The sequence below is a fragment of the Myripristis murdjan genome, chromosome 16, assembly GCF_902150065.1.
Source record: "Myripristis murdjan chromosome 16, fMyrMur1.1, whole genome shotgun sequence".
NCBI lineage: Eukaryota > Metazoa > Chordata > Actinopteri > Holocentriformes > Holocentridae > Myripristis > Myripristis murdjan.
Window position 1 is genome coordinate 14952501 of NC_043995.1, and position 25883 is coordinate 14978383.

General features: G+C 42.1%; 1 protein-coding gene across 1 annotated transcript in view; it reads right to left on the bottom strand.

Moving 5' to 3' along the window:
• col14a1a (collagen, type XIV, alpha 1a) overlaps positions 1-19691 on the bottom strand; it is a 156137-nt gene extending 136446 nt beyond the window's left edge. The window contains exons 1-4 of the mRNA XM_030072096.1: positions 19601-19691; positions 8454-8570; positions 3408-3551; positions 2183-2278 (exon numbers count right to left, since the gene is read on the bottom strand). Coding sequence (XP_029927956.1) covers positions 2183-2278; positions 3408-3551; positions 8454-8570; positions 19601-19691 — 448 coding nt within the window. The remainder of the gene's footprint in view (positions 1-2182; positions 2279-3407; positions 3552-8453; positions 8571-19600) is intronic.
• Between the last annotated feature and the right edge of the window lie 6192 nt (positions 19692-25883).

Below are 25883 nucleotides of genomic sequence, written 5' to 3' on the forward strand. Positions count from 1 at the left end.
CAGAATATAACCTATGGAAGAGCGTTATATACACAATAATACTGTGGAAGTAGTTTTGAAAACCTGTCAGCATAACAAGGTAGCTACATCTCAATAGCGTCCTGTCTCTCTAATTTAACATACATGAGGTTTGGGTAGGAACTCACACAGGCAGATGCTGTTCAAAAAGTCATAATCCTGAGCTTCATAAATTCTGCATTTTCCAAAACAAATAATGTCACTCACAGCCACTGGGACACAACCACGGTGAGGAAAACAGGGTTTACAGGGGTTAGCACACAGAAATGACCTGCTGCACCTTACTGCTACTTAATTCACTTTCAAAGTCATGCAGTTGCATGGTGAGAGGCAATATCACAACAGAAATCTGTTGTGATATCAGTCTGAATGTTAATGTAGACCCACTTGTGTACCAAGAACTTCCCATAAGTAATACACCATTTTCTATGGAGTAAATCCCATTTTGATATAAAAAATACCAGAATTTGGGATAATTTCATTATATATGGACAAACATCCAACATGGGGAAATAGTCATCAAAGAGAAAACATCATTTTTTGTGACTTTAAGAACTAAATTTATGTATGACAATTTGCATACAACACTTTTATAAGTTATGTGTCAGCTTTTTTTTTTTTTTTTTAATCATTGTGCCTCCAAATAAATTGCAGGCCAATATGCAGTAGCAGAGATTGCAATCAATATGAAAACTGCATTCATTCACAGTAGATGTGTTTTCATCTACATTAAACAGCCTATTTATCACATATTCAAGGATGCAGTGTATCTATAAATAAGCTTTATGACATGGCTAAGTGCTTAGAGGTGCTCTCTCTCCCTCTTTCTCTCTCTCTCTCTCTCTTTCTCTCTCTCCGTCAGCAAATGCACATATTGAGTTATAGAGAAAAATTATATACAAAAAATAATGACATGTTTTACACAGTAATATGGAAGCTGGACTTACTCAAACCACGTTCAATAATCACCACTTCACGAAGACCCACAATTTGCAGTCCTGCATTCTTTTCGTTCCCTATGATAAATGATCACTCTACCAAGAAGAACCCAAGAAAAATAAGCAACCTTAAAGCAAGTGCGCTTAAGTAATAAGCACTGTACCAGTGGTAAGTAATGAGATTTTGCCTTTGCGTACACTTTATGCTGGAAGGAAATGGTAAAAATGTCACAGAAAGTGACTTTTAATCTTACAAAAACAATCCCATTCACATATCGGCAGCAGTTAAAGTGTCATAGAACCAGCCACAAGCACCATTCGTATCTGAGTCTGCAAATTACCAGCTAAATCTCTGACACACACACACACACACACACACACGCACATGCACACACACATGCACACACGCAAAAAAACATATTATAAGCTATCACTGATTCCCTGGCCAATAATTCCCCACCGAGCCCCTGGTTATGTTAAAGATATCAACAGAGAGCAGTTCACATGCAAGCAGCCACACACACACACACACAAGCACACATATACACACACACACACACACACACAGGCTATAAAGATCAAATGAATGCATTCCTTCCTTTTCTCACATTTCATATAATATAGGGTGAAATATTAGGCATTTAAACACGATGACATTAATGTTGCCAACTGAAACAAGACTGTACCTGGGTTTCAATGACAAACTGAAGACAGACTGTGTGTGTGTGTGTGTGTGTGTGTGTGTGTGTGTGTGTAGGGGCTGGAGAGTCAAATTAACCAATAACCATAACGAAATATTACTAGTCCTAGTGTGCTTACACTGCTCAGCAGAGTGGATGTTAATGAGTTAGTGTGGAGCAGCTACCTGGGGCAAATGGATGGTTTTACTCTCCATGCCAACCAACAGCCAAATCTTGCAAAAAGAAAGTAGTATACTGCTTTAAAAGGAGTATGTTTATGTTAGCTGGTGGCAGACAAACTCTCCACGGGAAAGAGACTGCACGTTTGGATCCAAATAGGGATGGACAATCACCAGATTCATTTTCTTGGCTTTTCCAGCTGTGGAACTGGTATTGAAAACTCAGCATCAAAAGCCTGTTTGTCCTGCCTCCAAACATCTCTATGGCAACTGATTGGCGGACCATCCATGTTATTACCACTTGTAAGCACAAGATTTGTGTTCGTCTTCCTCTGCTGGTAGCCATGCTCATGTGTTTTTGTCCTACCTGCAGAGATCTCGTTGGCGTCCTCAGGAGGAACAGCTGACTCCTTCAGCCTTTGTGGCTGAGTCTCCTCCCCTCCATCGGGGCTACCACCATCAGCTACAGCAGACCGAACAGAAACTTTAGAATCCACTACAATGCAATAGTTTATAAAAGAGTAAATTATTATGTTGCCATTTTGACCAGGACTCCCTGGGAGAAGAGACATTGTGTCTCAATGGAACCTTCCTGGTAAAACAAAGGATAAACAAAATAAAAATAAAAAAATTCTGAGTCTACACATATGCACAGATATACAGACATTGCAAAAGAACAAGGCAGTCAAAAAAAACAGCAGACCAGGGCAGATTAAATTTAAGAATAAATGAATGTCTGGAATAGCCTGCATTATATGAAAACTGTTTATTTCCACAGTGCAAAGGTGCAAAGATTGGTGGAATATAACCTGGGAAACAATGGCTGCAGTTGTTAATACAACAACACCCAGCAAGCACTGCACACCTTGCTCTCATATGATTCACTTGGATTGTTCCATAACACTGATCAAGTGAAAATGCCGTACAGAAATTTCCTTTTAGGCCACTATACGGGACTGTAATCATTGGTAAAAGATCAATTAAATTCAAGTTTATTTGCAAAGTGCCAACTCATAACAAAAGTTATCTCAAGGCGCTTTACAATTTTGCTTAATTCCCATGAACCAACATGCCACCCATGTGACTAAATAGTTTATTACACTTTTGCACCATGGAACAGAGAGGGGTGGGATAGATTAGAGCTCAACAGTTTAATTTGGAGTAGAGCATAACAGAGTACAGCACAGCAGAGTGGAACAGAGAAGAGTGCAGTAGAATACCACAGAGTAGAGCACAAACATTAGAGCAGAGAGAATAGAGCAGAGCTGAACAGAACAGCATGGAGTGGAGCCGAGTGCAGTACAATAGAAGTGTTAATACAGAGCAATGGCTCAGAGCTAAGTAGAGCTGAGTAGAATAGAGAAAATAGTATGAAGAAGCCTAGAGCAACATACAGTAATGACATTACAGTGCAGTACAGTGCTCTACAGCAATGTAGAGTAGCATGGAATAGGGGCTGGAGGAGAGCCTGCAGCTGATGTAGAATAGAATAGAATAGAATAGAGTAGAATAGAATAGAGTAGAATAGAATAGAATAGAATAGAATAGAATAGAATAGAATAGAACAGAACAGAGGCTGACATTTAACATACCTTTATACCTGCCCTGAAGTGGTCTGCTCTGCTGGCTGCCACTGACAGCGATGATGCTCACTACATAATCTTTAGAGGAGCTGAAGTCTGTGATCACCACTTTAGTGTCTGATTTAGGCACTCTGAGTTCCCTCTGACCACCACCTAACACACACACACACACACACACACACACACACACACACACACCACACACACAGAGAGAGACATTAGGAGACATTAGGTTCATGGAGATTTTGTTCCATGTTGTTCTAGTTGCTTCTATGTTGCTTAGAGGCACAATATTCTCATAATCAAGCCGATATTAAGTTTATTCAACATGAAGCGCTGGTTAACATTTCCAATTTCAAGCCATGTCAAAGAGTTTCAAGGTCAAAGCTTTTTTTTAATGTGACATGGTGAATTTGGGTGTACCTGGATGTGAGTGAGTGAGTGTGTGTGTGTGTGTGTGTGTGTGTGCATCTCCTCCTCAGCAGTTAATCCCCATCAGGCCTACAGGTCACATTATCAACCCATTTAGATTTTGACCCCACAATCAATCCCACAGTCAATAAGGTGTGCGCGTGTGCCTGTCTGTTCTTGTGTGCGTGCATGTGTGAGTGTGTGTGTGCTTCCTCAGCTCTTCTGTCCCGTGTCCCTGTGGAGGGTGATGACTAATGAAGCCTCAGGAGGAGGCAGATAGATCCTTCTGAAGAGTATGACAGGTGAGGTGAGGTAACTGCACGGATCAGTGCTAATAAAACAAACTGGAATCTCATCTGTGTCTCTGTGTCGAGGAAGCAAACTACTGCCAGCGAGCCAAATGCCAGCACTGTCACCGCAGGGGCACACGCTCCATTTGAGATTGTTAAAGCTGCAAACCAGAACAGCTTTGGCCCTTTATGTTTTGTCCTCAACATGCAGGTCTGTTTTCCTAATGTTTCGACACGTTACCAAGGCAAACAAACCTTCTAACAGTCTTGAAATACATTTACATACCCATGTTTAATCATCACAAACCGTCAGCCCTTGCATCAAAAGCTCAGACGATAAAATGAGAAGAGCGCCTTGCAACGAATTACTCTCGAACTACTTGTGGAAAGTAAATAAGTACATTTGCTCAAGCACTGTACTTTAGTCCATTTTTGAGGAACTGACACTTGACTTGAGTAATTCCAGTTTGTGCCACTTTAGACTTTGCGTTTGCTGCATTTCATAGCAAAATATTACATGTTTTTCTGCACTACTGTAAAATAACTATTACCTAAAGTTAACACACAGAATCACTTGGCCTACATTTTATTTTGTTGGATTTCCACACAACACAAGCTGTAGCAATGTGTAGATGATGTATATGCACAAACACGTGCATATACCATTTTCCACTGGTAAAAAAAAAAAAAGCAGCTATGTAGCCAGGTAATCTTAAAAAAAAGAAGGATGTGCATACTTCAAGCCATGCCATGGCCAATGGTGAAAGTGGCATAAAAAAAAGAAAGTTTTACGCATTGTTATTATTGTATCTCTATTATCTTAATGCACCAAATATTGTAATTCTGTGAAAATGTAAAAGCGCTGTGCAAAGCAGGCTTCTTAGCAATTTCTCAGCAATGTAAGCATGACTTTATAAATCGGACACAGAAAGTGTCTGTTTTTGTGTCTACACAAAAGTCTTGAATCTACACAGCTTTATGCCTCTGGCCCCTGATGGTGACTTGCAGCCCCTTCTGCACAATCCACATCTCAGTTTTCTAAGGCCTACTTTAATCATCCTCTAATCTCCTTCCCCTATCTAAATCTCTCTTTTCATGACTAATGTGGATTTAATAGCTGAAACCAATAAGGGATCAAAGATTTTACCTGCCATCACCTGGTTGGCTTTATAAAAAGAGCAGGTGGTTTTAATGTCTTGTAGAAACAATGTGTGATTCAAACTGGATCCCCGGGCTACATTTCGGGCTAAGGCAAAGACAATACTGAAGGAAACCTTCTGTGAAAAGTTTAAGGGGTTAGGGCCGAGAAAAGAAGGATTTCTTATGAAGTTGACAAAAGACAAAAACGACAAAACGAATCCTGCTTAAGAACAAAAAAGTCAAAAAATGATGACGCAGAGTTTTCCCCATCATTGTTTAAAGATCCTGTGGGATAACATAATTGTGACAAACTGGGTCAAAATCATCATTTCACCATATTAAGTTCATTAAGCAATGCGAATTTGGGACATCAGCTCAAACAACTCATGCCTTTCCAAAATTGCTCTCACATTATTTACAAAGAACAACAAAAGCTAAAAGTTGGCAGGAATTGCAATTTTGCTGTTTAATCAGAAGGCTTCGTCTCAAATGCCAGAAAGGGCATGGCCTAGCACATATATCTGGGCCTAAATTAATTTCCATCAGTCAAATCATCACCAAATTCGATAGATATAGTTAACAAAAGTGCTGAACCATGTCTGCTACTCTTTTTTATTTTAAATATTGGCTGATAAAATGCATTAACACAGCAGCGAGATGCATCATTACCACAAATTTAGCCAAAATTCAATTAGCGGTGGTGATGTGATGCGTGGCAGCACGAATGAACCAACAAAGACCATGAGCTATGATCTACAAGCGCCGTGCAACATCATTTTCAACAATTAGCCCAAACAATGACTGCATCACGCCTGGAGGACAACATGCTTTCTGTCGTTTCCCCTTGTAATCTGTCTACTGTCTGATAGTCACACTGGCCATTACACCCACTGGACCACCCAGCTCTACCACACACACACACACACACACACACACACACACACACACACACACACACATATACTAACACACAAAGGACCAGGAATGTGACTCCACCGAAACAGCCAGTATTTTTTCACACATGATCAATAATACGATATGGTTTTGCCTCTGTTCTGCTCTGGCTTAACCTCAGCACTACCAGGGGAAAGACTCCTGTGAAAACAGGAAAGAAGCTGTTTCTATTCTTTGTGAATTTTTTTATTTTTTTTATTTTTTTTTTTTTTTGGATTGTTCACAGTTAAAGGTCTAAGATTGGGCAGTGTCGGTTTCATTTATTGTTTTCAGGATGTGGGAGTAAGACTTTAACAGCGATTAAGGGCTACACAAATAAACTGGCCTTGACTAGATGGTGGATAATGGAGCCAGACTCAAATCCACAATGTTATATACACACATTACAGTGATAGTGACAGCTCTCAAAGTAGTTCTCCATTATGCATTTTATTCCTGATCCATTTTTCGGTAGCACTACTGGTGCTGCAGATAATACAATCTGTGTTTTAATTCAAAACTTGCATCCTCTCAGACAAACTGGTTTCGGGTTTAGGCAACAGATTTTTGTCGGTTCACAGTTGCACAAGGTGTGTGCAATAAAAAGTGGAACTTTTGTAACAGCCTCGGCTTAACCATGAACACCGTTGTGCTGTAGCAAGGCTGTGTGACGGGTTTGGCTTCAACTCCGCTGAGATCTGATACAGTAAATATAGACATCTGGCACTGATAACTAACACACACACATTTGGAGGGTCCCAGAATTGTTGGCAAGCTATTGAGCAGCATTCCATGAAGTGCTTATTTTAGTTATATTCATGCACTGTCATTGAATAGAGAGTAATGCCTATGGCCAGAGTGGCACAGGCCAATGTTCAATAAATAGAAATAGATGGGCAATTTTTTTTTTGAGACAGTGGAGGTGGGTACCATTGCCCACAAGGATACACATTAAGGAATGGGCACAAATTCAATGTGGATAATGTTTTAAGGAACAAATGTATCAAGAACAAATGCTTCCTGTCATTGCTGTTGGCAAAATGAGTCATTTGCTCTAGAACTTAAATCTCTATCCAGCAACACTTAAGTTGCTCAATTTCAGAAATACTTGGAGGAGGAAACGAATGTTATGTTGATCCAAAAGGTTAGCTGCCACCCTGACAGCCTCTTTTGTAATGTGAAATGGCGCTTTATGTCACAACAAAAGGACTGCTCGGAGCGCTAACTGGCTGTCCTGCGCCTGCTGCTCAAATCAGTCGGGCAAGACAGAGGAGACTCGACTTCAGGGAAGGTATCTGTGTCCTGATCCCTCATTCTGGTCAAAATGACTTTTTGCCTAACCACTCAGACACACTATCAATCATCAGGGTATATACAGCCAGTGCAGAAGTCCAACTTTTTTCTCATTGTGAGCTTCTGCTCCACTGTGAGAGGATGTCTGCACAAACTTCCAATTCCGATTTCCAATTCCCAGTTGTTCTCAGCTGTCAGAGGGAGCAAGAAATCATCAGGCAACCCATTGTTTGAGAGAAACAAGTTTGTTACAAAAGTGCTGCTTATCCAATTCTCCTTAATCATTTTCAAAACAGTCAAGAGAGAATTGACCGCAGTGCTCACCGCAGCGTCAATACAGTCCTGACGCAGGCAGTGGTGCAGGAAGAGTTAAGGAACTGATGTTAAGGAGATGTATTGTGGTGAAGGTGGGTATGCTGTGATTAAACCCTGAAGTATAAGTCAATGGTAATTAGTGTGACTACTGAGTAGACTCTGCATAACCAGAAGGAGAGCGGGCTATGCCCTCTGTCTTATGCAAGATACATGCAAGGTGGAGGATCGCCATACAGAACTAATGCGAGATCAATGCAGAAGGAGGACTATTATGGATACCAGGATCCCTCAACCGTCCTGAGGTGAACTGCAGCAAAGGGAGTTCAATCATGAGTGTGTGTGGCTCTTACTGTCCTGTGTAGCTATCAAAACCCCCTTTTCAGACCTGCTGACGAGCCAGAAGTACCTTGAAAAAACACCTCTTTGTCTCAAACTTGGCAGAGGTGCTGGACAAACTTCCACATCTCTCGTGAGTGTAATCCCTTCAAAGGAGCTTTGATAAGAAATAAATTACATAATCCTTCCTGACAGACACAAAGTCCAAATCATAAAGGGATCCTTCCCCCAGAAGTTTCAAAGTAAGAGCTATACTTCACTTTGGCATTGACATCCAACACTCTCTGTGTGCACATATGTGTGTGCATGTGTCTATAAGGCACATCAGACATCTTACCTGGAATGGTGTTGTACAGGAAGCGATAGCTGTCAAAGTCTCCTTTGGGCTCCTTCCATGAGACATGGAGTTTGTTTGAGCCCAGCACTTTGAAGCGCAACCGCCTCGGAGCTGGAACTGCAAGGCAACCACAATAAAGTCAGCATCGATACAGCCAGTGAAATATTAGATATAAATAACACATTGAAGAACTCATAACGATGTGGATAAGAATGTTCCCAGCCACCAATCAACATGTGTTAACATGACTACAAGTCAACCGCCATGCGAAACCCACACACACACCACCAGAGAGACAGCCCCAACAAATCAAAATGAATCAAAGAGGGAATGGATGAGCGGACGGATGGGTAGACGGGAAACAGATAGAGGGATGGATGGATTTCAATTTTCAAGTTCCTGCGGCCATGATAGTAACACATAAGCAGGCCAGCATGGCACACAGCTGAGCTTCAGTTCGGTTCAGCTCAAAACAGCATGAAAAAGGTTTAAAAAGCCACAGATTTAGAAGGCCCTATTTTCAGTCAAATTCTCTTTACAAGATACATTCTGAGGAAAAGTGATACAGGGGAGGGGGAGGGGGGTGTTTTGGGGGAGGGGAGGGTGATTTAAATTTCTGTTATAAGCCAATGAGGTCAGCTAAAAAAAGCAGATGTTTGTGCCAGAGCCAATGTCTGTGTGAATGTACGTGTGCACGCGCTTGAATCTATGAATGGCTCTTCCTGAGTGGTGTGCACGTGTGTGTGCATGTGTGTGTGTGTGTGTCTGTGTGTGCGCGTGACTGATGTTCATTCCTGATCTATATCCGATCACGGCGAAGTGACTGCTGTAGTGTCCTCAGCAGATCGCTATACTCTCCAGCCCTCTGTCAGTGGAAGCAGGTCTGCAATAGCCGGTTAAAAACGATGACAGCAGAGCACTGAAATCATATCTACAGACAAGCAGACAGTGTGCGTGTGTGTTTGTGTGTGTTTGTGTGTGTGTGTGTGTGTGTGGCTTTGAGACAGTCACATGGCACATATTTTAGCATCTGGAGGTGGCAGAAAATAAAATTGTGGTTTCAGAAAAGAGAATTTGACTGTTTTAGATGGGAGATGGACAGTGAGACAGACAGCGAGACAAAGAACCAGAAGACAGCAGCAGGATGAGAGAGAGAGAGGCAGAGACAGAAAAACAAAGTCCATTATGTAGTATTTTGAATACTACAGGATCACATCAGGTGGGCAGAGACGTCGCTGACATAGCCTTTATGTCTTGGACACATATCACCATTTCACCGTGTTGCTACATCCTCTATGTTAGTTTTCACCATGAACCAAGAGTTTCTAATCCAACCCCAGCGGGTTTTACCAAATAAGCAGACACTACTCTAGTTTGTCGTCTCCAGAGAGCCAATGAACAATCATTTACCTGTCAGCACTCTTTGAAACAGCACGCCAGGAATTCATCAAAAAACCGCTCCTGTTGTCTTGAGGGATTTTTGAGTATGAATACCTCTTACAGGGATACAATAACAAGAATAGTGCTCAAGTATTTTCCTTCACTAGACTTGTGTGAGTCAGTGAGAAATCTGGGCAGTTTAGTTGTGCCTTACGGTGCATTTACATGTCACCATGGCAAAGCAAAGGAAAGTTGCACCTCTCATTCATTTTCTATGGCATTTTCTGATGTGCATGGATCTATGTGCATGGAATTCTGAATTACGAGTGGAGCAAGTCAGGCATCGAGAGCGTTTAAAATTCGCTTCTCATTTGCATGAAGTTGAGAATGCTGAACTTTATTCAAATGACACCTGAATTTTACCAGGCAGCAGCCGATCAGATTCGGTAGGTGTAGCCAAACCTCCAAATTTATCAGGTTTCTTTACTAGTCAAGGTAGTTCTCAGGGCAATCAAGAATCAGCAACTGTGTGCTATATTTTGAGCTTAATATATGTTCAGAGGGCAATTTTGATGAATTTATGTAAAAAGGCAAGTCTACCATGTTTGTGGCTGTTTATTCATTTGAAACCTGGAAGGTAGAAACCAATAACAGACCAGTGTTGAATGTGTAAAAAACCTTGTCGTCATATGACACACTGTGAAAGTGAACACAGCTTAACATCGTGAAAGCTGATTCTGAAACGAATCCATGATCACAGCAGACAAAGAACAGCAAATTCCTCTTTCATATCATGATGGAGCAGGAAATAACTCGCTGTACATCCTTGACTTCTTTGCAAAACATCTACGGTAGACCACCTGCTGGTGAAGTAAGCAATCTGTTTTGCTCTTACTATGGTGACATGTACATGTGATGATTTCAGTGAGGGTGCTGATACTCAGAAGGCCTTCTTGTGACAATGGAGGATCACAGTAAAAGCTCCAGCTACCCTGAGAGTGGGAATGTGAGGGAGTCAGTAATAATGAACTAAAAATCAAGATGTGAAAGTATCCATTTATGTTATGATAAAGTCTGAAAGATCTGATCAACACCTTGACAGTGACCGATCCTAAATAAGACCCCGTCCCAAGACAGTTCCCCAACCCTGCTGCTGTTCTTTAGATTGATTTCAAATCGAAGAGTGCACACACATAAAGACTGTACATCAAATCTGTTTGGAGAGTCGGAGAAAGTGCTCATAGAAAAAGTCGATGCTGACAAACCTTTAAGTTCACCGTGCAGGATTTTGTCTCGCAGATGAGAACAGACCTCCATCTTTCTCAATGGAAAATCCCACTCAGGCCATTACCTGAGAACACTGTATTCTTTATGTCATTAGGATTGAGAGCTGCACCACTGTAATTATATTCTTGGTGGAACAGTTTCAAGTGTTGGGCCAAGCGCAGTATATTTCCCTCATGTGAAATGAAAAAAAATCTTTGTTGTGATATCCGCTTACTTTTTATAGCATGATTATTCTGTGCATGAACAGATTAAGGTTTTCGTTCATGTGACAAATAGATAAATCAGTGCAACTGTAATCCCTCTCCATTTATGTTGTAATCTACCTGCCCAACATCCCTCAGATTTTAGGCAAGATATTTATTTGAAGACTCATGTTTTAAGGAAGCCAGAGAAATCATCATCCAAATCAACTCTCAAGCTGTCAGATCAGGACAGCAGCTTTAACCTTTTCTCACCACCTCTCTGAAAGCTGTTTGATTGCGTTGCACAGACCCAGCGCATCAGTTCAGTGCAAATTAAAATTTGCTCAGTGCTTTTCTTTAGTAATCAGACTGCGGCACCTATCAAATACTCAAAATGCATAGGACGAAATGCTATAATTACAGTATAGAATAAGAATCTATGAATAATTTAAGTCTATGAGGTACTGGGTTTAATATTGCTCTCATATCATTTAGTGTGTGCTTGATAGTAGGTGAATTGAGTTGGCAGACAGGGTACTAATAACTGGGTGAAAATGGCCTTGAAGACCTTGCTCTTTACTTTGCATGTGAATTGCACATGCACACACACACGTGCACACACACACGTGTGCTCATACAAACGCGCACGCACAGCATTGTAATGAAAAACTTATGTAAGAAATGAACCAGCCAGCTATTACCCTCTTTTCTGCTGTGAATGCATGACAAGAGCTATAAGTTGCTGGCAATTCCAGAGACAGCAACTATGATTAATGAATATGGACATAATAGCTGCAATGGCTGTGAATGCTGAGAGAACATGATCTTTGATATAAATTACCCTTCCTGGGCTCGTGCGCCTGGTCTTGTTTACTGCTTTACAGCCCCAAACATCGAGAAACCTCATCACTGCATGTTCCCTTCCTCTGAATTTGAGGGCTAAGAGTATAGCCTTCTCTGTGTCTTTGTTCATCTGCTCTGGACTGCATATTCTCTATCCTCATACAGCTGAATCTTAAAGATTTAGAAAAACACTGTGGGAATAATAACTACGGCAAGACAGGCCTGCAACCAACCTCCACACCCCCGCCCCACTTCGACTGCTTGTACCCACCTAGCAGTACAGTACATTATACAAGCCAGAGCCATCTATCTGAAAGAGTTACACCGCTGAAATCACAGAGGCCCCAACAGCTCCCCAACGCTTCCTGACAGAGCATTGAATAAGCCTGCCTTGCCAAGTAGTAAATGCAAGTCCAGCCATTAGGCAGAAATTTGGCTGCTCTTGCTTAGCAACAACATTTTGTTCCAGGAAATAAAACGGACTTGTTCAAGCCTGCGCCGGAAAATTATATGAACCCCCTTCAGTGGCTAAAAATGATATTTTAAACGTTATTTGCCCCTTTATAGCTGGATTTTACTTCTCTAAGATGCCTTCCGAGGGTTGAGTTGAAGTGCAAACTGGAATAATCGCCTAACTGTGCAAGGAGTTTGAACAAGAATAATCTTCTAACTGGAGGACCGATATGAACTGGAATTATCTGGGTCACAACGATACAGGCACAGCTTGACACCTCGGTTTGAAAAGGGAAAGGCTCTTCCCCAGATTACCAGTAGCGTAAGCTCACAGGGATTCCTACGAGATGAGTAAACGCTAACTGTCCAATCCTCTCATTCCACCCCCTCCACATCTTTTTCTCCTTTTTCCTTGTCTCCTCTTCAGCTTTTTCTGCATGCCCCTTCTCCCTATCACCCACTTTGGCCCATCCTTCTACTTTCTGTTGAACTTCCTGCATATTTCAGCCTGTCCTCGCTTTATTGGATGTCTTTTCTCACTCCCTTTCCAATTTCCTTCCATTTTTCTTCTCGCCTTCCTTCCTTCCTTCCTCTTCTTCTTCTATTCTCTGCAGGCCTCCATTCATCTCTCTTTCCACCCACTTTGTTCCCTCCTCTCTCCTCTACTCTATTCCCCACCTCCTCTCCTCAATTTGTCTTCTTTTAGCCCTAAAGCTTTTCTCCTTCTCCCTCATCATTGCCGATGGCCTCTTTGCTTCCTCTCTCTTCTCCCACCTTACCTCCGCTTTTTCTCGTCCTCTCTCTTTGCATCATCTCTCTTTTGTGGTATCTTCCCGAACCTCTCTCCCTCCATTCTCTCCCTCTATCACCTTTATTTTCTCTCCTCTCCTCCTCTTTGAATCCTCCTCCCTCCTCTCTTCTCTCTCCTTGTCCTTGCCTCTTAATCCCTTCATTTCACTCATCTTTCCTGCCCTTCACTCTTTCCTGCCTCCTGGATCTTTCCTTAATTCCTATTCAGCTTCCCACCTTGTTTTAAAGGAACATTTCACTCAAGATACAGATATTTTCCCACCTACACTCAGTGCATTCTATCCATCCAGATTGTGAAGCGGCAAGGTTTCCAGTGCCCTGCCATCTTACCATCTTGCCATCTCCTTTCACAACAATTTTCTTTTGTGAAGCTCAAACCTTCAAAATTTTAAATGCAAAAAAAAAAAAAAACTCAACAGCAAAAAAACAACACAGATACCCAAGATCATCCATAGCCCTCCAGGATCGGAAAGTTTCATGGCGACTATTTCCTGCCAAGAATTACCAGCAAACTGTATCTATCCGCCCCAACAAGCACCAATTTGAGGTTGTTATCTGAGTTACTGTTGCTTAGATTTTCTTTCCACATGTAAATCTTTGACATTTTGAGCTCCACAAAAGAATACCCACTCAGCTCCGTTGTGAAGGGAGATGCAGAAGACTGGAAGCATCACGAAATAATACCGACACTATGCATCTATCTGAATGGATAGATGGCACTAAGGGTAAGCGGGAGAGTATCTTTTTTGGGATTTTGGGTGAATTGTTCCTTTAATGCTTCTTTTTTTTCTCCTTCTTTCTCCAGATTAGTCTATAGTCCCAACTCCAGTGTGAGTATGCAGGCCAGCTTTACTAATACTCGGGATTTATGGATGACAACTGCTGGCTTGCACTGTCACCACAGAGATAGCTACTGCACATGAGGGAGATGGGGGTAGTGTGTGTGTGTGTGTGTGTGTGCGTGTGCTTGTGTGTGTGAGCTGCCTATCTATTCATTAGAGCAGCACTAACAGTGCTGTGCCACACGTCGTTTGATGTGGTCTATGTCTCGTTGGTACAAGGACTCCTCTGCTCACCAAGATAACACTTAACCCAAATCCACTCTGGCTTTTCTTTGCCACCTCTCCGCTCCTTTTATCTCCTCTACCGCTCTCCTGGCCCACTCCTCTCTTTTATCACATCTCTTCTTCTTCCTCTCACCGGCTCTTTGAGTTTAAACTCTCCCCTCCCTCCTCTCCTCCTCTTCCGCCTGCTCTCCTCTTTCCTTTTTCTCCTCCTCTCTTCAGCTTTTTTCTTTTTTATCGTATCCTCTCCTCGTCTGTTCCCCCACTCAAACTGTTCCATTCTTTTATTGGTGCTATGCCTCCCTCCTCTCTCTCCCTCACTTGCTCACCTGAGTAACTGAAGCCGTTGGATTTTTTTTTTTTCCCCTCAACACTTATCTCTCTACCGCATTGTGTGTGCATGTGTATGTGTGCATGCATGTGAAAACCCTGTTAGGACTGGCTGAATATTAAGTCTGCTTCATGATCGCTCGCCATGTGCAGTGTGTGCTGAACGAAGCCATAATGTGCCGCATGCCAGCCAGCCAAAGGTGAAAAATGTATTACTGTAAAAACTTCAACTATAAATGAATATTGGAGGAGACAACTGACAAATTGTACAAAATTAAACCTGCATGAGTAAGAAGTGGAGTGGCACTGAATTTGTAGAATCTACAGGGCATTTCTATGTAAAAAGTGATGCTGTTTTATAACTTGTCGCTGTTGACACAGACAATATGGGCAGGCTGAATGATAACCAAGTACACCACCAAAAATATCCACCACCAAGTCATTTAATTTTGTTATGTCTTCAAGGCTTGTTCTGCAAAAAAACAATTGTGTGGAAAACCTGTTATTTCCAATGCAGCTGCAAATCGTGTCAAACAATTTAACACAAGTAGTGATGCAGCGACAAAAAGGCAGATACACCAGCTTATTTCAAGACAATTCCCCCTTATATTCATAAGAAAATCATACCCAAGTAGCCTGTGCATAGGCTACCTCTGTGCTGCTTTGCCTACTATTCCATTTTACAACCTTAGGAATTATGTCTACGTTGTAAAAAGCTGATAGTCTATTTCATGCTTTTCATTCTCCTAAGTATACAGTTACAACCTCACTCGACACTTGCCGTACCCACCTACACTGTGGAAACCATACTGTATAAATCTGAATGGGCTAGATACTGAATGTATAGGTGCAGCCCGTGCTTTCGCATTGTTAGTGAGATCCTGCTGCAGTTGCATCAGTTCTTGCTCAAACCTCACATCTACAAAAGTCAGAAAATATTCCCCTTTTCAGCTATAGAGAGAGAGATTGGTTCATGTTCCCATTAACGGAAAAGCTTTTTTTTTTTTTTAAACACCTATATTGTACCTTTAGCGGCTGGGCTCGGTGCCAGGATCATGAAACATTTTGTACATTTTGCCCTAACAACAAAACTGGGGCGAAATAGGAGAGGATTCTGCACATCTCCAGTGAGTCAATGCTCCATTTAGTCGAATGTGGCTCATTATTATGGCGAGCTGAATTACTATCAACAGCAATAAAGTACGGAGGTGAGAGCAGCGGATGGAGTTTGGATGATTTTGCAGTTCTTTAAATTCAAAACAGGTTTGTTCCGTCTCATCCTCTCCTTTGTTAATGAATAAATGATTTCTCATCATTGGCTTCACTCCCTGTCCATTATAACTGAAATTATTGGGGGACACTCCCGTTCATACTAATTCACCAATCTGCCCCCTAACCCGGGCTCATACACAAATACATGCATGTATGCACTTGCACACACACGCACTCACTCACACACATACACACACATATACACACACGAATAGAAAAAAAAGTGCAATAGCTTTAAATGAGTTCTAGAGCACATAATCTGTTGTGACTGGCCTGAAGCACGGTATTGAGCCAAGCTGTCAGCCAATCAACAAAATCAATTCCATGTAGAATAGCTAATTTATGCATACGCACACATACACACACATATACACAGTTTGTTGGTATAAATATATATACATATGCATTTTGTTTTGTAACAATAGCGACATGACTTCTTTCAGAGCAAGAGAACAGGAGAGAACATGAAAATAAAAGCTAAGGACAGGTTTGTTTTTCTTCCAGTGTGTTCAGCATGGCAGAAGTCTACCATCAAGCATCTACCCTACATCTATCCCTGTGTCTCCCCTCTACCACCACTGCCATCAGCCACAGCAGCACAAGATGCCAGGTCATTACTTGCATCCTTTCAAGGCTGGAGTAACAGCCAGGAAAAATAATAGTGCAGCGTGTCGCACATGGCTCATCAAGTACAAAGTGGGAATTCTGCAGTGGCGAAATTGACAGCAGTGTTACCACAGGTCAGAACGTGGAGCAGAGAGATTGAGTGATGGATGCAATAGTTACTTTGCAACTAGACAATGAAGTTTATTTCACTGTATTATCAATTCAATTGCCTTAAAACTCTGTCAGGTAATTTTTCTAATTTGTGACAGAATAACTTGTTTATCAACACTGACAGGTAACATATATACATATATGACGCATATGAACTTAAGAACTGACCTGATAATAACAATCCAAGCCTGTCAGTGGCAGAAACAAGCACTTTTAGTGGACATAATTTGATGGGTGCAATTGCCCCATTTCATTACATTGCATCATTTCGACACCAAAAGGTGGAAAAATAGGGCCCAGGGTGAAAAATACTGGAATTATCCTTTAGGGGATGAAGACGAGGCTTTTATTTTGAAATCGATAATTCTTGTTTCATGATTACCGCTCAAACTAGGCAATAAAACATGCAATCTCTTGATTCTGACAACTATCTCCCAGTGCAGTGAGATTCTTGGGCTCCGAGCATCTTTTTAAGGCTTGTTAGATCTGAGTCCAAGTTGCTCACTGGGTCTGTCAGTTCCTGCAGCGTTGAAGCTGCCTCACTGGGCTGGGCCGCAGTTTGATAGTGGGAGGCTAAGTGCTGATGATATCCAGACAGTTGTGTTGTATATACAAACATCCTGCATGGGCTGAACACACTCTAATCCTCAGGCTCAAATCCCCACAGACCAGATGCTGCAGCTTAAAGGGACAGCCCGGGCAAATGAACGGTTATCACATATTCCCTCGCTAATGAAATCAGCTGGGGACCATCCCATGGAGTCTGGGAGGTCGAGCATGTGGGCTACTAATGTGATGCAGTGGGTTCAAATCCCAGCTCAATTTATACTGACATACTTCTGTCTTGCCTCGCTTTCCTATCTATCTTTACTGGGGGGAAAAAAAACTTATGAAATTACTGAATAAAATGCTTAGAAGGAAAAGGAGCAGCAGGAGAAATAGAAAGAGCAAGAGGAGAGCAAGATAAGACATATAAGAAAAATGACCGGGCTGTGTGTGAGAAGCAAAGGGAGAGGATGCATGAGAAGGAGAAAGGGGAGAGCAGGGAGATAATAAGAAAGAGAGAAAGACAGAGAAGGGAAGAGAAAGCCTCTGCTTTCATTTCAAAGCAATCAATGTTTATCAGCAACTTCCACTGGCAAATAAACAGACTAAACACAAAGCAAACCCGGCTTTCAAGCCAGAAAAGGACCTCCAAAGAACGCTGAACTCTCCAAGACTGTAGAAATAGCATGAGAATTGTGTTTAGGGTGGAAATCCTCCATGAAGACAGATCAATAATCAGATTGTGTCACGTGTGCATTATTGATTTCTGGACAGCAATTTCAGGAGGAGAACATCTTTATTTGGTTACAGTGTGGACTGTTCCTTTAACTGAGACCCGCTTCCCTGCTCCTCTCACTCCACATCCTGGAAGGAATGTGAGCTACACACACACACACATACACACACACACACAGAGTGGGGGCAGTTAAATCTTTAAGTGTCCCTGGTGGTCGTTTTCACATGATCTCGATCCAGATAGCATTGGTCGGCTTTTCCCTCGGCTCTCACTGAGCTGCCAATAATAGCACATACACACTCATATGAACCCGTGTACAACCACCACACACACACACACACACACACACACACACACACACACACACACACACACACACACACTTCTCTCCACGCTCTCTCTCTCATTCTTGCACATACACATACACAAGGATGATGTCTGATGAGTTCTGTAGCAGAAGATGTTTGTTTTCTTTCCCTCTGACTCTGCCTCCCTCACACATACAGGCACACATGCACGCGCACACACACACACACACACACACACACACACTTAATTTTCTGAATGAAAGTATCCAGCTGGTAGAAACAATAATTTCTTAATATTGCTTCTTTTTGCTTCTTTTAAATGTCCTAAAGTATTTTAACAAAAACACTGGCAAATGAGAATTTGAACTAGATTAGAAATTGAAAGTAACAATGACTTGACATGCTCACATAATTAGACAGGATAAATACGACTGAAATGATTACATAATATGTGAAACTTAAAAAACATGAGAAATGCTTCTGACATGTGAGAGGAGCACATGCTCAATAAAGGAGAGCATCAGGGTCAATACATCTCTGTGTAGTTTGGAGCAACACATAGCGCATTTGTGTCACATTTCAGCTCAAAGTGTGTTAATTAGGTTACATTATGATGTTTTTAACATGCATTGAAATGAAACTGAAATGCACATTGTCCAAAACTAGATGCATTAAGAGGAAAATACCTTGTGTATCACACTTTGGTGATATTCTCATTTTTAACGCCATCCATAAATAAAAGACCACATAAAACAGTTGACAAAACACATCCCCAAACTTTGTGATGAGATTCAATTTGATTAGATTGAGCTTGCTGAAGCGAGGCTGATTTCCAGGCACACTGAAGCGTTATATATTGTTTAGCACATTGAGCAGCAAATCATCACAGCTTGAAGCGCGTCGTTACAACGCATTTATTAAAACCCCTCTGAAGCGTGGCGGCATCGACAGCGTGTTGCCAGCGCTGCCATGCTGCCAGGGTGAAATGGTGCACTGATATGGAGGTGATATGATCATGATCGAGGTGTAAATCTGATTGGACTGAAACTTGCACATCAAAAAGGGAGAGGGGTGATGTGGAAGAGATGGTGGGAAGAGATGGCCGAAGAAAAGAGATAGAGAGAGAGAGAGAGAAAGAGAGATAGGAGACAGCACTTACCTTGACCCTTGGCTTTACCGGGGAAATGGGAGACAAGGGCCAGTAGCACCAGTGGCCCCAAGCAGCATCTGATCTGCCCCGGAGACAACATCCTCACAGCAGTCTAGACCTACAGAGAGATGGCAGGAGATAGCGTTTAGGAAAATAAGTGGCAAAGAAGAAGTGGGGAAGAGGTGGGGCGGTGGAGAGAGAAGGAGAAGGAGGGACAGGGAGAGAGGGGGATTCCAGGGACAGAAGCACCATACATATTACATGCCATTCAAAGTGCTGAGCTGAGGCCTACCTTCCCTGTACAGTGCACAGCTCCACAACACTGATCTGGAATGAGTTATATTGTCCTATATCTGCTGCAATTACTGAGTGGAGCTGACCACAGAGCAGCAGTTTGAGCCTCCCGCCTACACAGAGCAGAACGGAGGAAAAACAGTGGAGGACTTTGTCTTAGAGAGAGAGAGAGTGAGAGAATAGACAAGGCAGAGAGAAGAGAAGAGAAGAGAAGAGAAGAGAAGAGAAGAGAAGAGAAGAGAAGAGAAGAGAAGTTTACTAAGCAGAGGAGGCAGAAAAAGGAGACGTACAGAGGAAAAAGAGTGACTTTTTTGGACATTTCCTGAGTGTCATTGTCTGACCATGAGAGCAAACACAAGAGCCTCTCTACTCCTCCTTCCCTCCTTCTCCTTTTGGTTCTCCTTCCTCTCCTCCTTTCCCCTATACACTATTCTTATCCTGCACCTCCTCTTTCCCTCTACTTCTTCTTCTTGCTCCTCTTTCTCCCTCTTCATCCTCCTACACTGAGTCTTACCCCTTCCCTTCCCTTCCCTCTCCTTACCCTCCTCCTCCCCCTCCTCTCCAGTCTGCCACTCACTGTTTCACAAAGGCGATGGACAGATGGACAGGTTTGAAACATTTTCTTCATTTTTCTCCTGGGGGAAACGCACAGCTACTGACGAGTGTATGAATAAAACAACACGTTTCAGGACTGAGTCATTCCCTGTTGTAGACATAACTCTGCGGTTTTCAGAGTGACGAGTCCCGTTCAGGAGATGTCAGGAGGCGAGAATAGTGCCAATACATATTAATAAGCATCAGACGCTCCAGGAAATTGTTTTTGCTGTTTTGTTTTTTTTTTTCTTTAAATCAGCCTCAGGGCATGAACAGGGAAATGAGGGAGATTATGCACAAATCATTTTTTTTTCTCACGCACACATGCACACATACACACAACCTGTATAGAAACAAAGACTGGCTGATCTCACCACTTTGACCTACAGTCTTGGTTAAACTATTTTGTTTGCTGCATGCAATATGCTCTGCATAAAGCTAAACCTTACAAAAAAAAAAAAAAAAAAAAAAAAGTTACTCTTTCCCTCAGTTAACCAAATTCCCTCTCTCCTGGAAAAAGCTACAGGTATATTAATTACTATTGGTTAATTGGTTGCAAACTCCTTAATTGACAAGGTAATAAAAATTGGGGTTGGTTTCATGGCGTGCAAAAGGTGAAAACATGCTATAGAAATGGAAGTTTGCTCACTTTTCTTTTCTCAATTTTTGGAATAAGATTCTTTCATATTTCATTCATCACAGAATTACAGGATGCAACTCATGAGTGAGACGACCATCGAAGCTCTGAGAAAACTCAACATCAACATACAATCCATTAAATCTGTCGGGAAAATATTACATAGGTTAGTCACCGGTGTTGTGGCTGAAAGCATAAATGGATTAGTAAGTATCTTACTTCTGAGAAAATATAATTGTTTTATAAAATCATAAACTCCGTCATTTTTTTTAAAGTCTGGCTGCACAAGTTTGATTCAATCGTCACTGTCGAGATTCTTCTTGAGCGCTGATGTGAAAGTGATTGAATCCAGCTCCCTAAATGATGCTGACTTGTATTTAATCAAGTTTCCCAGTCGGACTGAGGTCGAGCCATTAGATCTATCCTGATTAACCGGCTGCGTTCCGTCTCTCCAGCGCACACCTGAGACTGACGCACACACAAAAATGAATGAAATCACCGTTCATACCTCTCCAATCATCAATTCAAGGCGTCCTTTTATCCCCAAAGGAAATCCTCCTGTGTGCCCAAGTCTCCTTCTGCCTGTCCAGAGTTTCTCCCTCCTTTTCTCTCTATCTCCCCCTCTCTCTTCTTTCACTCCTTCTCTCCGGATACAATTCGGTCAGTCCGGAGTGGGTGTTTCTCTCCTCGTTATTCAGCCATCCCTCCCTCCAGCTATTCCTCTCTGTCCCAGCCCTTTCCTTCGCCCCGGTTCATCACACAGAGAGAGAGAGAGAGAGAGAGAGAGAGAGAGAGAGAGAGAGAGAGAGAGAGAGAGAGAGAGAGAGAGAGAGGATGGGAGGAAAGGAAAGGAGGAGAGTAACAATGCGACCAATTGCTGCTGCGCAAAAGCTCCGCCGCCAACCTGCAGGTTTCAATTCGGCTTCAGCCCCTTGGGGGCCCTTTATGTGCGCCTCCGCGAACACGACAATACTTGTCGCGGGGATGTATCCGGAATCTATGGCTTTATAGGAGGCACACGGCCATTGCTGAAACTCGTTTTCTGTGTTTGACTTGAGAAAAGTCCAATTGAAAATGGCTCTGTGCGCTCGGAGCAGGTGCCTCGCTCGCCAAGACCTGCTACGCTGCCAGCTTTGATGTTAAAGGTACAATGGCACAGGCTTACAGGAGAAAAAAAACGAAGAAGAAGAAGAAGCCACAAAGAGCATTTCAGTCACAGTTTTTCCACACTGCAAAAAGTGACAGTGTCAACGAGTTATGCTGTCACATTGAGTCTTTAAACTCAGCTTTCCTTAATATAATTGGGGAAAACTGTAAATAGCCCCACATAATTTGATTTGTTTTCAGTGCAACAAGTTAATCTGGACATAAGTCTGATCTCTGATCGCTTCACTAAAACAGCGTTACTGTTTTTCATTGGTAACAAGTCACATTATTTCACCTTTTTTCACTTGTTCTAAGGGAAACAAGACTTGAAGATTCAACAATAAATCAACCTGCTTGTTTAGATGTATATTTCTGGAGCATCTGTGCATGATGTTACATCACATTATTTCATTTAGTAGATGCTTTTATCCAAAGCTACTTATGGTAAGTACTGTGCATTTTGTCAGCTGGCCTCCAACCCCATATATCACAGTTTTCATCAGCTGAGCATTCAGCAGGAACAAGCAGTACACATGGGGTTTTTTTCCCTTTGAAAATGACATGCGGGCAAATGTTGTGATGTGACTGGACCGGAGACGGTGACCCCTGGGACATGGATCGTGACTTGATCCAGAAACAGTGATTTATTCCAGGAAAACCATGCAGGAAGGCTCCTATACGACATCGCCTTTCAGAACATCACATGTTTTTAATAACACATGATGTTTCAGATGTTTCCTTCACAGAACTCAGCTGAAAGTGGGGGTTTCTGGCTGCAACAACCGCCATATTTTGTCTGATATGTTTGTCAGCAAATATCTGGATAAAATCAACAGCCTGCAACTTTTGCTTGGGTATTATCTTCAAAATGCATCAGTGGATAAGTAGTAAAAGGGGTATGCAGCATAGAAATGTTTAAGGGGAGAGCCCCAGTATTTTTTGCTATAGGGCCCAGAAAAAGGCTCTGGGCGTACTCTGTATTCGTGTGTACAGCCTCAGCTCCTGTGCTGCTGAAGACGCTTTGTGACTTGCCCTAAGGGGGGGAGAGTGGGAGGCATGGGAAACACAGACTGGTGAAATGTGCCACTGGCAGACTGACTTGAAACACTGAATAGCTACACTCCAGGTGTGTCCCTGGGGCACTGCACTCACACACACACACACACACACATATACACACACACTCAGGCACACACACACACACATCGCGCACACATGTGTCTGCCAAACAACTGCCCAGATGCCAGACACACTATAATTAAGTGGATAGCGATTCTCCTTTTCCTCCCTCCCTCCCTCTCCCACCTCCTTCTGCATCTTCAGCTCCTTCCTGTCGTTCTGCTCGTCTCTTTTCCCCCCTCACTTGCTGATGCATACAGCAGGCGGACCAGACACACACACACGCACACACACACACACACACACACACACACACACACACACACACACTCTCAAAGAAAGCTGTGCTGATATACACCTCCACACATGCACACATCATATTGGCAGTGAGTGCATAAAACATCAAGACCAGCCTCTTCTTACAGAGCTGCACCCCACCTTTTTCTGCATAATGCATACAGTAGATCAGTTATCTCAACAACTAAAATTCCTTCTTTAACCTCTTTCTTCCTCTTCATTCTCAACTTAAGGTGATTTAATAGGAGAAATCATTTATCTGGGCTGTTTACATCAAAGAGCAATTAGTCCAAAGTTCAGGTTTTTGATCCCATACCCTGCACCACAAAAATCTCTAAGAATTTCCTTGAATCAAGCGTCATTTTCTTTATCCTATTGGGCTGATCTGCCTTATTCTGCCTTGTTTCAACATATTTATATATGCTTGTTCCTGAAACATGTGAAACTGCATGTGAAACAAGTGGGATTATCTCATCCCACTGGCAGATTTTTTCATTCGTTTTAAGAAAATCAAATTAATTTATGGTCAATTACTCAATGAGTTTTTTCCACAAGTCAAGTCATGGTGTGTAAACACTCTGCTGATGTGGGTGAGCTGTTTTGTTTGTCAGTTATGAGTCATATAGCAATAAAAAAATAATAATAATAATAAAAATCACAAACTGGCTCTAAATAGATGGATAGCAACCACTTATCTACAGATAGTTGTGCTTTGTGGAAATTAACAGCTGAGCTGGAAGAGGCTTGGCTGAAACCAATGCATAAATGATAATAAGTTTGGTTTCACTTGGTGCCCTGAGGTTCAAGACAGATTGATTGACAGCTCCTCTCTGAGGACCCGCAGAGCAGCAGACCTCAGGGCGACCATGCTGCTGTCATCCCTGGATGTCCCGCTTTCATTTTTCATCATCCATCCGTCTCTTTTGATGTCTTCTCTGCTCTCTCTCCCTTCGCTTCCTTGTTTTTCTCTCCTCCCTTTTCTCTCCCTCCCTTTTTCTCTCTTTCCCCTTTCCCTGTCCTCTCCCCCGACCTAATCCGTTTATTCCCCCCATCCACTCTCCGTCCTCCCTGTCCATCCCAACTGTGGCTCTTTTGAATAAATGCATCAGTCACATGGTAGAGTTGATCCACAGGTCATTTAGCTGGGTGCCATATGGTCCAACTGCAACGCTTCATAAACTTTTTAAAGTCACCGCAATGCCACAAATATGTCTGTTCACTGCAAGCAGGCTTCTATCCTGATAGTTAAGCTAAATTCTAGTTTTATGGGTCATTGTAACACACAGAAACTGATCAGTATTGATAAATCAGTAGCAACAGATCCTGATTCTTGATTCATTTGTTGGTAGACTGCAGGGGCTTGGTGGGCTGCAGGCGGGATCCTTTTCCTAACACAGCTCCTTCTTTTCACCACCAACATCGCTATGCAGTACAGCTCAGGAATGAGAAAAATGTGTCAGGTTAAGGCCAATCTCCACCAGTCCCGCCGTGTGTGTATGCATATGATATGTGACAGATCTTGTATGGGTAAAACCTGGCTGGCGATGAGCAGCTTCAGAGGATTTTGTAGAGGTAGTAACTGGACTGAAGGTATTCAGTATGATCACTCTGACAGTCCATTATATTCTGCTTGACACTGGGAGGTTTCATGGGAGTTTTTCTTTGTCAGAATAAAACTGTATACCCATAATATCCTTGGTTTATTCATAAAGAAAGATTTTCTCAGAGTTGTGCTTCTGCTCAGCAGCAGAACAGCTTCCTTAGGATCCTGTTACAAGCAAAAACTCCTCATGATTCTTGTTTTTCTAGATCTTGGCAATACCCTTGGTAATAAGCACTCATTTCTTTGGTGTTTTACACTTCATATAAGCAACGGCTCAACAGACTGTAATAATAAAGACACTCAATATAGACTCCTGTTTCTTATATTTCTTCCACCTACTAAATTTTATTCCAAACAAACTGCTGTTGTGGCTTCTGTAAACATAAATCACATCACTTCCTGTGCAGCAGAAGTTTCTCCCCTTGTAGATGTTTGGAAGAGCAAATATAAAACTTTCCATCATCTGGATGTGGTTTGAATCACTCTTAAATGATATCATTTGGCAAAATGCAGATTTGTACAAACGCATATTTGTTTGAATGGTTAAGTTCAATTTTTTTGTCAGTTTGGAACTTAATGGAGGCGGCATACAATAAATAACA